Below are 17,519 nucleotides of genomic sequence, written 5' to 3'. Positions count from 1 at the left end.
AATTAAAACGTGAAAACTATGATACACTCAATAAATTGGTACCAAAGTGTGCATGTGTCAGTAGATAAATGAGTTCTACACCTGTGCTTTGGTTCTTGCTCTTTTGATAAAATTCTTCTCTGATTATCGGTCTCTTTTCAGTTTTTAAGAATCAGACTAATTTATCCTTGATATGCAACAGATATTTCCTTTCAAAAGAGATGATGATCATTTATCTTTCATTGTTTCTACCATGTAACTATATTGTGTCCAACTTAAATGTAAAATCCTAGATTTCAGTGACCTCAAGTTTATTCACTGTCTTGTATTTAGTTATTGCCTTTGCTTCTTTAATTCATTGACTCTAACTTACATCCTGTATGTGTTCATCTATATTTGGACCACTCCAAGAGTTGATCATGATTTTCATGATCTTGTGTTTGATTAGACCCTCACCAGGACCTAGAAAACGCCAGTCTCCTCAGTACAGTGACCCTAAACCACAAGGTAACCGTCCAAGTACAACTGTCAGAGTTCACCGTCCATCCGCACACGGTCTTCACAATGACAAAGGGAAAGCTGTCCGTTGTCGGGAAAAGAAAGAACAGAATAAAGGAAGAGAGGATAAGGTAAATGTTACTGATTTTCGTAAATGAAAAAGTTATTTATTAACCTTAAAAATGAAGACTGTACAAATTTTAATAATTTTTAATCATTAAATCTGCTATTATAATAAAACCGTAGTCATACTCGACCTGGGCTAGAATTTTTCCCACTCACTGTTCAACAAATTTTTTTTTATAACTTTGTATCTTGATATAATGTCAGACTTGCAAACAAGTTGTAAGAATGATATAAAGAACTCTCATATATTCTTTACCCAGTTTTACCAATTATTAATATTTTATCCTTATGCTTTATCATTTACTCTCTGTATGTACTTTTTCCTAAAGCATTGAGAGTAGGTTGTAGATGTCATGCCCTTTGACCCTTAAATTTTAGAATTGATTTCCTAAGTACTAGGACATTCTTTCACATAAGCACAATACAGTGATCAAAGTCATAAATTTTACATTGACACAGTACTGTTATCTAATCCATAGACCTTCATAAAATTTTACCAGATATCCCAATAATGTCATTTATAGTTTTCCCCCCACCATAATCATGCCGGGATCCAATATAGAAGCATACATTGCATTTGGTTGTGATATTTCTTTCAATGTAAACATTTCCTTGGCCTTTATCTTTTCTGGCTTGGTGTTTGAGTTATTTTGTAGAATGTTTCTCGATTTGGGTTTGCCTGGGTGTTTCCTCATGATTAGATTAAGGTTGTGACTTTTGGGCAGGAATACCGCTAAAGTGAAGTTTTGTTCTTCTCAGTGTATCATATAAGGAAGCACAGGAGGTTTATTTTTTCTATTACTTGTGATTTATTTGTTCTATTACTTGTGACAAATTGGATCTCTTGATAGGGTGGTGTCTGCTGAGTCTCTCCACTATAAAGTTACTCTTATCCTTTTATATTAATTTGTGGGGAGATACTTTAAGATTATATAAATATCCTATTTCTCATCCAAATTTCGCGTGCTTGTTTTAGCATCCAGTGATTGTTGCCTGACCAGTTATTCCTTTGACAATCAAAAAACCATTTTCTGATGCCATTATTGCTTCAACATGAATTGACATTGAACTATAATAAAAGCTCTATGTCTTCCCCTTTATTTAACTTAATCAGTATGGACTCATGGATTCTTATTTTAGTCCATGAATTATAATGTTACTATCTTTCTGATGCTTAAATTGTTCAAGACCTGAGGAGTGGGAGACCTTTGAAGCTGAGTCTTAAGTCTTTTTGACATGTACTCACCATTCCCTGAGCATTTCCTCATTTTCTGGCACAATAGGATGTTCCAGGCTCTTCTTGTATTTCTCCCATTTCTCCAGGGAACCCTGCTTCCTATTAGTGAGGAATGGTATTTGTAACCAAGATTTCAGTGCCAATTAATATTATTTGAGGGCTTACATACTCTCTTGTTGTAGGAAGCATATAGGAATTTAAGAACTTAGTTTCTGTCCCCTCCACTTCTGCCTTTCCCAGTCCCTTGCCCCTGCCACATAGCTAGTCTATGAAATGGTAAAGTACAGGCTAACTTTTGTTTTGTTGTACCAAAAGGACCCCTCCGTACCACTTGGGCAAAGTAGAAACTGGGTTATAACAAATGTAAAGCTCCAATGCTGCCCATCCATTCCTTTTCAAAACATCACATCAGCCCCTACTTCAAGTTCTTTTTCCTAAATTTGCAGTCTAGCTTTGTAATTCTGCTTAAGAACCTCATCCAGTAACCAGCCAGGCCACACCTTTAAACACAACTTTCCTTGATGATGAAGATACAGATGTGCATTTAGCTCTTGATTTTGTGTCATCATCTTAATTTCTCCTCTTCCTTGTACATCTGGACAGTCAGTTCCTTTGGGCCCCTCTCCCCATAGTTCTGTAGTCCTATATTTCTGTACTTTCAGCAACAGCAGTTCTGTTTTAGTTCCTGAAACAAGGAAGAATATGGTAAAGGTGGCTGATGCATCTGACTTCATGCAGTATTATCAGTAACAAGGTTGCTCTGGCCTGTCATCTAGGGTTTGGGTTGTAAGCCTTATAACCATCTGTGGTTTGTAGAGCTCAATATCCTATACCTTTTAAATTTTATATCTATAGTTTTATACCCTGAGAAACGATGTGTAGAATCTGAGGTACTATAATCAGCAAATCAGTTGTCCAAGATAAATTAAACTGAATTAATATGATTTGCTTGTTAAAGCAGGCAAATATAAAGCTTTTCACAAATATAGCATGATGGTTAAGAGTATGGGCTTTGGAATTAGGTAGACCTGTATTTAACCAGCAGCCCTGCTGTTTCTGGCTGTATTACCATAAACTATTTGGTCTTTCTAAATTTTGTTTCCTCGTGTATAGTTATTTTTAACACCTGTCTCATAGGGGTTTTGTCGGATAAATGAGATAACATTTTTCGGTACCTAGTACATAATCAGTAACTATTAGTTATTCTTTCCGAGACATTCCAGGTAACTGAGATTTTTACTGTATTTGCTGTTAGCTTAAACAGTTTTACCATTGCATTAAAAATTTTTTTTAATGAAATATTTTAGAAGTTGATGACTGCACTCAAAATACCCTTTAATTTATCTAAATCCAAAAGTAGAAACATTAAAAGTAGGATAAAAACAAATTGACCAAAAGGAGGCTCACTTAAAAAAAAATAAGTTCTTATTTATCAGTGAAAGTATTTTAGCCTTCAGTTTAAAACATACAGTGTTTCCACCAACCTTTGGTTCTGCATTGTTTCAGGAACAGGGTAAGGGGAGAGAGTATAGTAAATAAACATAAAATTGGCTACAATAAAAGGAGGTCTTATCTGTGTCTTTGCTGAGTATAGACATTGCTTACTTGCTGAAATCCTCAAGAGTTGAGTAGCAAAGAACAGATGTATAGAATAGGTTTTTTCTAACTAAATCAGCCACTGTGTCTTTGTTGAAAATATATGCCCAGTGTTGAGAAACTTATATCTGGGGAGACCAGACTAATATATTTCAAACAATTATAGAACAATTAGATGCTAAACAGTGATGGCAGCTAGTGACTAAACATAGCAGAATTCTTGCAAGGGGAATGTGGTACTCAGAAAGCTTTATGGAAGAGATAAAACCATTAAGTCATAAAGGATGAATAGATTTTTTTCCAACTTAAAATCTTTTATTACATTCTCATTAGAAAATAGAACAAATAAAAGAAAATTCAGACTCACATTCTTATCCACTCAGTGTTTTGTTAATGTCATGAATATGCTTCTAATTCTTTTCTATATGCATGATTTTTTTTAGCAATAACTAGAATTATAAAGTAGCCTGTTCTGTTCAATAAACAATGCATTCTGACAGTCTTTCTATGTTGAGCTACTATTCTTCTAAATAGTAGCTGTACAATGACTAGAGAAAAGGAAACGAGCACAGAACAATCTCATTTACTGTTGCATCAAAAAGAGTAAAATCCTTAGGGATAAGTCTATCTTAGGAGGTAAAAGTTCTGTACTCAGAAAATGAGCTAAGGTAAGATATGGTAAGATAAAAGACACTTACGAAAGAAATTGAAGACAACATAGATGGAAAGATATACATGCTCATGGGTTAGAAGAATTAATATTGCTAAAATGACCATACTATCCAAGACAATCTACAAACTCAATGCAATTCCTATTAAAATACCAATGACATTTTTCACAAAACTAGAGTAAACAATTTTAAAATTTATATGGAAACATAAAAGACCCCGAATAGCCAAAAAACCTTGAGAAAAAGGAACAAAGCTAGAGGTATCATGCGTCCTAATTTCAAACTATACTACAAAGCTACAGTCATCAAAACAGTGTGGTACTGGCACAAAAACAGACACATAGATCAATGGAATAGAGAGCCTAGAAATCAACGCTTACTTATATGGTCAATTAATTGATGACAAAGGAGGCAAGAACATACAATGGGGAAAAGACAGCCTCTTCAATAAATGGTGCTGGAAAAACTGGACAGTGCCATGCAAAAGAATCAAACTAGACTACTCGCTAACACCAAATATGGAAATAAAGTCAAAATGGATTAAAGACTTAAAAAGTAAGACCTGAAACCGTAAAACTCCTAGAAGAAAACATAGGTAGTACTTTCTTTGGCACTGGTCTTAGCAGTATTTTTTGGTTGTGTTTCTTTAGGCAGGGGAGACAAAAATAAATAGGACTACATCAAACTGAAAAGCTTTTGCACAGCAAAGAAAACTATCAACAAAATGAAAAGGCCACCTACTAAATGAGGGATATATTTGCAGATGATATGTCTGTATTAGCTTTTTCAGTGGTTGCTCTAGATTTTATATATATGGAATTTGTAGTGGTACTGGTATTGTCATGTTGCCAGTTTGAGTGAAGTACAGGAATCTCTCTATATCTCTTTATCCTTCCCCATTTGTAATTGTTTCAAGTATTTTCTCTACATTCATTTAGAGCACCATCTGTGTTACAATTTTTGCTTCAACTGTCAAACATAACTTAGAAAACCCAAGAGGAAAAAGCCTTTTGTATTTACCCATATTTTGCTTACTGTGTTCATTCCTCCTCCCTGATGTTTCAAGATTCCTTCTTAACTATTGTGTCTTTTCTGTTAAGAGAACTTCTTTTAATCTTTCTTTTGGGTTGTTCTTTCCTGGTGACAAAATTCACTTTTCCTTCATCTACATATGTTTTTATTTCTCTTTCATTTCCGAAGCATATTTTTGCTGGGTAGAGGATTCTGGATTGGCAATTCTTTTCTTACAGCTCTTTAAAAATTTTCTGCCTCTTCCTTCTGGGGTTCTTGGTTTTCAGGAGAAATCTGTTTTATATAAATCATTTTCCCCTTTAGGCAGGTATTGTTTCTCTAGATACATCCTTTTTTTTTTTTTTTTTTGTCTTTAGTTTTCAGAAATTTAGTTATAATGTGTATTGAAATGGGTTAATTTGTTGTTTTCTAATTCTTTCTGAGATTTTCTATTTTTTAGTTTGTTTCAAACATGTTGAAACAAACAGTGGCTTTTAAATCTGTCAGAAAATCCTAGTACCTGTCATCTGAGTTTTGTCATCTGTTGATTGCTTTTTTAAGTTTCAATTTGAGATTGTGGTTCTTGGTATGACAAGTGACTTTTTTGTTGAAACCTGGACATTTTCGTATTGTGTTATGGTACTCTAGATCTAAATTTAAACCTACTCTTTTAGCTGACACTGCTCGGGCAGGGAAGGTTAGGGGGAGGAGGAGCCATCCTTGCGAGGTAAAGGTAGAAACCCAGGCTTCCTCTTCCCCAGCCTCTGTTGACACCTGAATAGTGGGAGATGTCTTCTTACTGCCACTGAGCTGTGGTAAAGGCTCTCCGTGTAAACTCTAGTGAGACTGTGGCAAGTGGTCGGGGCCTTATACTGTCTCTCTACTAGTCTTCCTCTGACATAGTCTCAGTGCCTCGTGACTGCTAGGTGGGGTGGAAGGTTCCCTCTGTGGTCTCCACTGACTGAGTGGGGATCTTGTTACTGGTTGGCAGGGATGAAAATTCCAGCTCCCTACTTGGCCTCTGATACCACCCTGATGGGGGTTTTGGATGCCTCATAACAGCCTCCCAAGTGTGGAAATCTAGACTTCCCACTTGGCCTTTGCTGGCCTGATTAGGGCTGGGCCACAGCCTTTTCTGTGGTGCTTTACTGGAGTAGAATGTCGTTTGCCAGCCTGTCCCCTTCTTGGTCTTATGGCTAGAGAAAGCAAGCTTTGGTTGGGGCTTTCTTTGTTTGCCCATGTTGTGGTTTCTGGGTTGTTGGCTTCTTCAGCCTCAAGTCTGGATATATGAAAGAAAAAGAAAACCCAGAGAAGTCACCACCAACTTCCATCCAACTTCCCTTTCTGGTCTGCCTTGTTCCCTGTACCTTTCAAAGTCTTATCTTGTCATAATGTATGATGCCCAAGGGTCTTGGTTCTCCTTAGCAGAGGGAGCAGTGACGAGCGCGGCTGCTCCATCTTCCTGTGAGAGAAAGCCCTGCTGTCATTTTTAATTAACTCTTTTGAGACAGTGAAGTTGGATTTTGTGTTTCTTACTTTGCCAGCCTTTAAAATAACTGAGTTTAAACCCAGATAGTCATCTCCTGATCAGCTGGCCCATCTTCAAGTTTATGTTGAGCACTAAAAAGGAGTCTGCCTTCTTTTTCATCTCTCTGTTGCTTTCTTTCCTCTCCTGGTAGTTGTTAGTAGTTTCACCTATTGAATCTGTGTGTGCCTAAAGGAAGTTGTACTAGTTCAACTTATTAAATAAAATCTGATGTGTATATATGTCATATATATATGACTGAATCACTGTGCTGTACATCAGAAACAATCACATCACTATACATCAGAAACCAACACAACGTTTAAACTAACTATACTTCAATTAAAAAAAGCAATCTTTTATGAAATTAAGAATAAATAAATAAATAAATAAAAATCCTATTTAAAAATATTAAGATTTGAAATTCCATTCCAGCTCCCCTTGGCAGACCTACTATAGAACTGTTTCTCTTTTCTGCCTAGCTTAAATTTGTTTTGCTGTGTCTGCAGACATTCCCCCAGCACTGTGTTCTAGGAGAAAAGAAAGAGAACTAGAAAGTGCCTTCTGTTTGTGCCTCCCTGGGCTTACAGTGTAAGTTCTCCGTAGTCAGGGACAGTGTCTTCTTTCTGTCCCCCACGGCTGCTAGCACAGAATAGGTTCTTGATAAATATCTCTGAATGATTAACTTCATAAATAAGAGATAACCTCCTCTTTTAAATGTTACACAATACCTTCCTTGAATTTTTATGTCACTATTGGATATTGAATATGTAAATTGTGAGACGAGTGCTTCTTTGGTCATCCGGTGTGAGACTAAATATCATAAATATTGGCTGCGTCTAGACTGACTTAACTACAACTTTAGACCACACCAGTGACAAAGAAATTGTCATGTTATGGGCAAAAAAAATGTTAATGAAGATGGTTTACCAGTCCTAGTACCTAAGACTAAATAAATAATCATTTACACTGATGCAAAGTTTCTTATATTTTCTTGACTCATTAGATTCATGAGTGTCTCAGTAATTTTTTTACAGCAGCTCTAGGACAAAAAGAAACCTATCCATTTATGAAGTTAGGTTCAAATAACTGTTTATGTCCTAACAACACGTGTTGGACACTGCACACTTTCTCAGACTTTGGAGGCAGGCATTCCACTCTCACTCTTCTTCCATACTGATTTTCCCCACTGTATCTTCTCTCACAGCAATTGCCAAAAACCCAGCTTCACAAAAATACGGCATCATTGAAAGAAATTGTGACAATTGAAAAGATTGTGACAATCTTAACGTGGGGGCAGGGGGTAGGAAGGGACAGACTGGGATTTCAAAATGTAGACTAGATAAACAAGATTATACTGTATAGCACAGGGAAATACATACAAGATCCTGTGGTAGCTCACAGCGAAAAAAAATGTGACAGTGAATGTATGTATGTTCATGTATAACTGAAAAATTGTGCTCTACACTGAAATTTGATACAACATTGTAAAATGACTATAACTCAATTAAAAAAAGTTGAAAAAAAAAGAAAAAGATCGCAACAATCTTAACGTAAAAACTGAACTACCTCGAGCTGAAAGTTCACCCAATGTTCAAACAGATGTTACTGTGTTTCCCTCAAAAACTAAAAATATCCTGCAGTGCCCTGTGAGTTTGCCATCGTGCTGTGGGTTACTTTAGTGCACAGCTTGAGAACTGCAGCCCAAATGGCTGTCATCACAGAAACTGGGAGGGAATCCATCTAAGGACTGAGGTGTCTCTTCTGATTTTCGCTAGTAACCACAGTGTATCTCAGAATCAATTTTTTTATTCTTGTCAGTTCATATGCATAATATTTTTATTTTCTTTAACACTATTGCCATACTTTTTATGTAAAAATAAAAACTGAGTATGAAACTCTGAGGTTGATGTAGAAGGACGACTTAGAGTCTTTGATTCTTTCCTTATTACTTGTACTATTACATTAGCTTTTGAAAAAATGTCACTTGAGTTCAATCTTTGTTTTTGATTCACATAAACAAAATGTAACTTTTAAGTCAATCAAAAGCTCTTGTTTTTTCCTTTTTCTCTATTTATGTAGAACAAATCACCTGCTGCAGTTACAGAACCAGAGACAAATAAATTTGATAGTACTGGATATGACAAAGACTTAGTAGAGGCTTTGGAAAGAGATATAATTTCTCAGAATCCCAATGTTCGATGGTAAGTTATATCACAACAAAGTAATTGGGTACTGATGATGCTTTTTGAAATAGAAAATGGAGCAAGTGTGGGCATGCACTGAAGACTCATCCTTGAGGATGGAACCCCAGAGTACATGAAATGTGAGCATGACACATAATGAAAAACTTCACTGTGGTTCAGGCTGTACCAGTTTTTGTCTGATATTTTTAAATTTAGTGAAATAAGTAGTAATAAAATAAATTTTTTATTAAATTTAAAAAATCCTATATACAGAATGGGAACAGGATCACAAAATTTTATCATCTTTTTGGGACATCCTCTAATGGTAAAACAGCGGTGACTCTTATGCATATTATCTGTAAGTTTATCCAATATATGTTGCTTTTATTTCACACACACATATACTCCCAGTTAGATAGAAAGAAAGAAAGAAAGAAAGAAAGAAAGAAAGAAAGAAAGAAAGAAAGAAAGAAAGAGAAAGAAAGAAAGAAAGAAAGAAAGAAAGAAAGAAAGAACGAAAGAAAGAACGAAAGAAAGAACGAAAGAAAGAAAGAAAGAAAGAAAGAAAGAAAGAAAGAAAGAAAGAAAAGAAAAGAAAAGAAAAGAAAAGAAAAGAAAAGAAAAGAAAAGAAAAGAAGGTGGCATGATAGTACTTAAGAGTAGGCCTATAACCTGTGTTCTCATTCACCAGGTAAAAAATCAGAACTGCCAGGAATTAAAGATTCAGATTGTGTTCTTTCCACATACTGGTTGGCATAGCAGGCCTCAGCACATTGTGTTAGCTCACCAGTGCTAGGGAGAAACTTAGCATTCTGTCAGCAATGTAAAATCATGTGCTTCCAGTGAATCTCAAGAATGACTACACAGAATTAAATATATAATCTAACGTTGTTGGTAAAATATCTTCTCTTTCAGGGATGATATTGCTGATTTAGTAGAAGCTAAAAAGTTGCTTAAGGAAGCTGTGGTCTTACCAATGTGGATGCCAGAATTCTTTAAGGGCATTAGGAGACCATGGAAAGTAAGTGTACTGCTGTTACAGCACTGTGAAAGCGAATGGCAGATGCATTGCTGTAGAAAGTCAATGTTTGTCTGTATTGTGGGAAGTGAGAAGAGAAAATAGAGTATTAAGTAAAACAAATTTTAAATTAAAAACTATGTTGTGTTACACAGAACTTTGCTTAAACCAAAAACTGTTGTGTGGTTCCCAGAATAAGAAATAGGTACAATGTGATCTTTGGAAAATTGGACACATAGCAGATTTATAGTGAGCTTACATTTGCAAGTATAAACAAGTCACCTAATGCAAAAATATTTCATTTTACATGTCATGGTACGGAACTTGTATCTGTATTTCTTGGAATTGTTCTTAAGAAATTAATAAGACATATCTGCATCTAATGAGTTACTTTTTTAAAGTCATGTGCTGATTTGAAAAGAGACTGTCCAGAAACTCTTGGATTTGGAAAACATGCTAATAGCTAATTCTGTACTTATTTTTAAAGATTCTTGAAATGTTAAGTGATAAGCAAGATAAAAAGTTATAGTCATGCTTTGAGTACAACTATGTAAAAAAAAAAAACAAAAAACTAATTTGAGCAGAAAGACCAGCAGGAAATATATCCAGATACTAATGGTATCTGGTATGATATACAATATCAATATTATATTGATTATGTTTTTCTTATTTCTTAGTTCCAAATTTTTAATTATGTTGTTACTTTACTTTTGTAATGGAAAAAGTAAATGTGTGAAAAAGTATTCTGTTTACCTTTGTCTTTTATTTGTCTTAATATTTTTAAAAGTTGGTTGAAAATTGATCCTTACTAATGGAATTGTTGTGAATTAGAACAATGGCAGGTGAATCCTTTGTTGATGCTGTTCTGTTCCCAACAGGGAGTGTTGATGGTTGGCCCACCTGGCACAGGGAAGACCCTCCTTGCTAAAGCAGTAGCTACGGAATGCAAGACAACGTTCTTCAATGTCTCTTCATCAACTCTGACTTCCAAGTACAGAGGAGAGTCTGAGAAGCTTGTTCGTCTTCTGTTTGAAATGGTGAATGTTTGAGACAACTCTAATGATTCTTTACCTCTGAAAGGGGAGAAAGTGAGTTGTAACTATCTCCAGCACACATGTAGAATCACTGGCAGGATGACTTGTGCCCCGAGTGTGATTCCTGTGCCCTTGCAGCCGGAACTTTTTTACTAACATGAATGACTTGCATTTCTCTTTGTCTCCTCTCCTCTGGAGGACGGGCTTTTCTCTGTTAGCTCATGGATGTGCTCACATTACAGGATCTGCATTGTGATACATACTGATCGGCTCTAGCAATGTGAAATTATATGCTTTTTCAATCAGCAGACTTGGTTATAATATAGTAAATGCTGTGTTATAACAATCATGAGAAAAAGATGAAAATCTTAAGTAGATATGGAGCTTAGATTACCTCCAATATATTAACTATACCAAATACCCCGACTTTAATGACCCAGTCTTTGGATTAAGTACATTGAGTTTTTTTTCCTTCTTGCCCCACCACACAACTGAGTATCAGTAGAAGTGTAATTCAACAAGTTCTGGTTGAGTGTTTGGATGGAATTCAACAGCTTTTTCACTTCACAGATTATTTCCATCTTACCTTATTTAAGAAATTGTGTATTACATGCATGAGGACAGAGTTATGCATATTATATAGACAGTGACAAAGCTTTATATTCTTAATCATAGTGAATAAAACCTTAAATGACCATGCTAATATTATACCAGATCTTCCTTCCTAGGCTCAGAGTAAAACAAGCAAGCAAACAAAACCCCTCACAATTTCAGGTTATCCATTTTCTGTAAAAGCTTCTTCCTGTTTCACTTCCCATTTTCTTTCTTCTTGAACTTCGATAATTTATAAGGCAGGATGCAAATTCTGGTAGGTTCTCATGGATTATTAATAGTCTACCCCACAATAGGAGTCTAATGGAGAACCTCTGAGATCATTTGGAAAATTCACACGCTATTTGCTTCAGGGAAGAAAATTATATTGCCAGAATAACTAGGCCTTTTTAAAATGTAAGCTAAATAGACTGGCGAAGTGTGGAGTCCTTAGAGTTAGGTGGCCTGGGTTTAGTTCCCACCTCTGTCACTTTCCTAGCTAGTTAACTGGGAAAATTCCTCTCCCAGTCCTCCCAGTCCTCAGTTGCTTTATCTACACGGGGAGGACAATAATTTAGGACCTACCTCTGTAGTGTTCAGAGAGTGAAATCAGCTAATACATGTACACTGCTTAACACAGAGCCTGACTCATAAGGGCTCATAAGTATTAATGTTGCTGTTTGAAAATTATTTGATATATTTTTTAACGTAGGATTTTATATTTGGGAAAAATGACCATTTTCTTCTTTGAGGGAAAGGCTCTTACAGAGTGCTAATTTAAGTATCTTTTTATAGTGTGGTTTATAAAGGCTTATCAAACAGCTTATGTTTGACTGGCTTCCCTAGTATTGCCTAGGAAAATCTTAACCATCTTTTTAAAAAATCCTTGCTTACTTAGAGTATGCTCTTTGAGTTGCTCACTTCAGCAGTGGCTCAGTCACAAACCAGTGCCTGCAGTTTGGAGCTTCTGCCTTTCTGAATTTTGGTTATGGCCCATTTGAAACCATCTTGATTTTTTTCTGTATGTTATATGGACTCTCTCAAGGAGTAAAATTGTACTGCCTCTTATATCTTGGTTTTGACTTCTCTGTAGATAACTGCCTCTCTCTTGAGTGCCCCTCACCAAGAATCCCTCCAAGTGAGCATGCTTCAAGGCCTATATTTTGAATGAAGCCAATTAAATATTACTAAAATCTGTCCAGAGTTTTTCATATGACTTGGTAACAAAGCATACAAAAACTTAATTGTATAATTTTTGCTGTATTGTCAAGAACTTTTATTTTCAAGTGTCAGAAATCTAATCAAATGTATTCAAACAGAAAGAATAATATATTGGGTCACATAACTGGAAATGATCAGAAGGTGCATTTTAGAGTTTCAGGCGTAGCAGGACCCAGCAATTCAAGTATCCTCAGGAATTGTTTCTCCCTGAGCTTTGGGCTCTTTTTACCTGTGGGTTGTCCTTGACATTGGCAGGTCCGTATGGTGACCAAGATAGCCGTCAGAAGCCTAGGCCTAATTTTTGTTTTCCTTATGGTAATCCCTGAGAAATTAGTCTTCAATTCTCGGTTGTTCCAAGAGATTTAACATTTGGCCTCTTTTGAATCACATGCTGGACCTTTCATTCTGGCTAGAGATTTGGAGTGATCTGATTGGCCGGGCCTGAATCATACCCTTGGGACTCCAACAAAGTTGGCTCTCTTGGTGGAATAAGAATGAGAAAGAGATGATTTACAAATGAAAAAGAGAGTTTCTCTTACCAGAAGAAGGGGTGCCCTGCAGGCAAAAACAAGTAGTGTCCCCTTCCCAGGTCATCCAAAGCCAGTTTACATGTGCCACACAGCTTCAGCTTTAAGTCAGACCATTCCACACACCCTCAGTACTGGGAAAGAATCAGTCTAGTCGTTTCTGCTTGGTGTGGCAACAAACAGATTGAAAGTTAATTTTTGTCAATGTAGGTTCTCTTGGTAGCTGGTTGCTAGCTAGAATTTCACTTACAAATTTTCTTTCATGTTTGCTTTTTTCTTTCTTTCCCTCCATCCAGTTTTTTTTTCTTCCCCTCTGTTTCTTGAAAAGAAACTACAAAAATGTTTGTACATCATACCTAAAATCCAAATAAAGATGTCTTACTCAAAATGGTATTATCTTTTTAGAGGGGATAGATGACTTAGAATTCAAATTTTTAACTAGAAAAGAAAATGAGATTTAAATATGAGGATTTTCTAAGTGAGCAGACTAAAACTAAATCCATATTTTGGAGGCACAGTGCTTTCAACCCAGTTAATTGCCTCATAGAGGATACTAGATTGTAACCTCATGGCTCAAAGAATTGAGAGGCCCAGTACACTTGGCATGTTCAAGTCTAATGTTCCCTTGCTGTTGTGGACTTCTATTTTTAGAAAAACCTTTAAAATGCTGTTTGTTCACTTAAGCTGTTTTGAGAAATCTTTGTCATCATTGAGGTTCAAGATTTCTTGTGCCATGATTCTATAAGTTTGGATATTTTGTTTAAAAATTATTAACAGTAAGCTTTAGTTACTGTAATAAAATGCTTCTTTTAGAAAAGGGTGATACTATTGAGTCCTGACACAACTATTTACTAGATTAATACTTGACTAGATCTATTACGTAATAGATAATTTTCCCCATCCTTTGGTTTAAGAAAGAAATGCATTTAATGTTCAAAAATAAACTTAGGGAATATTATTCAGCCATAAAAAGAAATGAAGTATTCCATCTGCTACAATATTGACCATTGAATGTTGCATACTGAGTGAAAGAAGGTAGACACAGAAGGCCCCATATTGTATGACCCCATTTATTTAAAATGTCCAGGTTAGGCAAATCCAAGAGACAGAAAATAGATTAGTGATTGCCGAGGGCTAGCAGGAAAGAAGTGCAGGTTATCTTTAGGGGACAATGTAAATGTTCTGGAATTTGATAGTGATGATGGTTGCACAACATTGTGAACATACTAAATACTGAATTATACACTTTAAAATGGTTTAAATGGTGAATTCTATGTTATATGAATTTTATCTAAAAAAAAAAAACCAAAAACCTTAGGCCATATAAATTGACTGTTAAGGATATCCTTAAGGATTGTCCTCTGAAGGATAAAACTCAGCTGACCCTTCAACAACATGGAGGTTAATCCACATATAACGTATAGTCAGCCCTCTGTATCCACGGTTCGTCTGCATCTGCAGACTCCGCCAGCCGCAGACTGTGTAGAACTGTAGTATTTACTGTTGAAAAACATCCACATATAAGTGAACCTATGCAGTTCAAACCTGCATTGTTCAGGGGTCAGCTGCGCTTGTGTCAGCCAAATGAAAAATAGCTATTTAATTAGAATTTCTTAGAGGGAATCTATATGATTTTATTTAAGGTAATGATTCATTTAACAAATTTTTTTCTAGAACTTTAGAACACTTACCAATATCTGTACATGTTTTCCCACCATTGTTACCCATATCATTGTTGTGACAGGATAATCCTGTATTTATACGACTCATAAATAAATATAGCCAGTTATAGTATTGAATAGTTATAGTATTGAATGGTACAGAGTTGCCATGTAATATTTAAGTATATAATTCTATGTTAGAAACTGTATTTCAGCTGTTCCAATTCTGTCCTTTCTCCCCAGAATTAGGACAAGAGGGAGAGATGTGCAGTGTGGCTATGTTCTAATTGCTAAACTATAGATTATTTTTAGATGAAATAAAAACGTGGTGTTGCATGGTTTCTTCCTTCAGGCTCGATTTTATTCTCCAGCCACCATATTTATTGATGAGATAGATTCCATTTGTAGCCGCAGAGGGACTTCTGAAGAGCATGAAGCAAGCAGAAGGGTGAAAGCCGAGCTGCTGGTTCAGATGGATGGTACGTGCCTATGTGTGAACTGACTAAGCCCCACTCCTAGTGCTAACCACACAGCTCCAGACAACGAAGTGGGGGGGGGGGCAAGGAGGTCATGGAGGTGGACAGCAGTAAATCGGGCACACTGACAGTGGTGACAGCAGAAATAATGGCTGTTCATTCACAGGGCACCCTTTGGCGTATACACTCATCTTATTTTTAGCCATAAAATCGAAATAAATGGAGATAAATTGGCTTTAGAGAGGGATATGTATGGTTTTGAAGAATTTTCTTAATTGCTATGTAGTTAAGCTGAACTGATTCAATTTATTTTAAGTCATATTTTTTGCACACTATAAAAACTCACTTTTCTTGGACAACAAATTCATATATGTACCAGTTAGCTTTATAAGTCTTAAGGAGGGTTGATGATTACATTGCCTTTTAATGTTGTGAAATATTTGATAATCTTTCAGTAGTTGAGATCTATTTTGTGTCTTTTTACTGTATTCTTACCCTTCCCTAAGGTGTTGGAGGTGCTTCTGAAAATGATGACCCTTCCAAAATGGTTATGGTCCTGGCAGCTACTAATTTTCCTTGGGATATTGATGAGGCTTTAAGACGACGCCTTGAAAAAAGAATCTATATTCCATTACCATCAGGTATCTTCATTTGAGTCAGAAAGTTCATGTTAACTCTTAGGTAGTTTTGCATAGAAATTTTAAAATTTGGTATTAATTACTTAACTTCCCTTTTAAAGGCAAACGTAGGATGTCTTTTATTATTATTAACTAGTTTGGCTATATCTAGAGCCTAAAGCCTTGATACTAGGAAATTTAAAATTCAATGAAATACTTCAATACAAAAATTAAAATTAATCAAAATCAAAATTTTAAAAATAAAATAAATGAGGAATAACTCTTACATTTTTTAACCAGATGAGCTCTAAGAATTGGAAAAACAACTTTTTGAAGTAGACTTGAGAAAAGTAAAAAATTGTTTATGTTACATTTTTTAAAAAATCTTTTTTTCCTTTTTTTTAAATGGAAGTACTGGGGCTTGAACCCAGGACCTCCTATGTGCTAAGCATGAGCTCTACCACTGAGTTACACCCATCTCCTGAAGGCTTACATTTTAAAATTTGTTTCTACCATTAGCAAAAGGCAGGGAGGAGCTGTTACGAATAAGTCTACGTGAGCTGGAATTGGCTGATGATGTTGACCTTGCGAGTATAGCAGAAAACATGGAAGGTTATTCAGGTGCGGACATTACCAACGTGTGCAGGTATGAATTATTTTGGAAGCATAGGTTTTTGTGGGTATAAACTTCTATTATGAAGTTTTGTGTTGAATTAAGATGGATGAAGAATGAAGACCCACATTATAATCTAGTCTGGATGAAGAATGAAGACCCACATTATAATCTAGTCACAGACACGAGTTTTGGTACTTAGTGTTATCTGGTGCTGGTAAGTTATTTGGGTATCTTGCGTGTCAGTGAAGTGTCATCAGTTCATTTAAAAGCTGCAGGTTCAAAAAGCTAATGGTAGAACAATTTGTATAAAATAGAAAATCATTAATTGTCTTGGATTAGAAAAATTAATGTTGGTACATTCGTTCAACATACTGTTAACAGAGGAAGTATAACTTGAAATAGATTGATTTGGCCTGACAAAGGGGAATACAATCTCATTTTCAGTGAAAATGTCCTAAATGTGATAGGAAGAGCAGTAAAAAGAAGAGATGGTCTCTAATCCAGCTGACTCAAGTAAATTTTGTCCTAATCTAAGTGTTAGTTCAGACACTTACTAGCGAGGTATTTGACTGCACTAGTTTTCTCACCTCTCAGGTAAGCATACCAGGCAAGGCTGATGTGAGGTTTAGTGATAACGTGTGTATGAAACAGCTGTGTTTGTCCCTTTGCACATATATAGTGGCTGCTATTAAGGATGAAACTGGGTGAAAGGAAAGAGGTAGTTGAATCTGAAGTTTCCTCTTTAAAAAACAAAAATAGCATTAATACAGGAGGCGGGGGAGGAAGGAGAGACCATCTGACTTAGTCATTTAGCTTTTCTTACACATGTAGTAGAAAAATATGTAGTCTTCTAGCTAACAGTTTCTCTCCTGTCTCTATGGTGCTTATGTATTTATGGTACACTTTTAGTAAAATTCAGTTGCTATCTT

The 17,519-nt window shown here is 35.7% G+C and overlaps 1 protein-coding gene across 1 annotated transcript in view; it reads left to right on the top strand.

Annotated features, from left to right (window-relative positions):
* KATNA1 (katanin catalytic subunit A1) overlaps nucleotides 1-17,519 on the top strand; it is a 30,383-nt gene that overhangs the window by 12,236 nt on the left and 628 nt on the right. The window contains exons 4-10 of the mRNA XM_006185445.3: nucleotides 428-608; nucleotides 8,726-8,847; nucleotides 9,745-9,850; nucleotides 10,726-10,884; nucleotides 15,234-15,360; nucleotides 15,864-15,998; nucleotides 16,494-16,620. Of these exons, the coding sequence (XP_006185507.1) occupies nucleotides 428-608; nucleotides 8,726-8,847; nucleotides 9,745-9,850; nucleotides 10,726-10,884; nucleotides 15,234-15,360; nucleotides 15,864-15,998; nucleotides 16,494-16,620 (957 nt within the window). The remainder of the gene's footprint in view (nucleotides 1-427; nucleotides 609-8,725; nucleotides 8,848-9,744; nucleotides 9,851-10,725; nucleotides 10,885-15,233; nucleotides 15,361-15,863; nucleotides 15,999-16,493; nucleotides 16,621-17,519) is intronic.

This window comes from Camelus ferus, chromosome 8 (genome assembly GCF_009834535.1).
Source record: "Camelus ferus isolate YT-003-E chromosome 8, BCGSAC_Cfer_1.0, whole genome shotgun sequence".
In the NCBI taxonomy this organism is placed as follows: domain Eukaryota; kingdom Metazoa; phylum Chordata; class Mammalia; order Artiodactyla; family Camelidae; genus Camelus; species Camelus ferus.
Note: the sequence above shows the minus strand (reverse complement) of the source record. Positions and strands in the feature narration are given on the sequence as shown.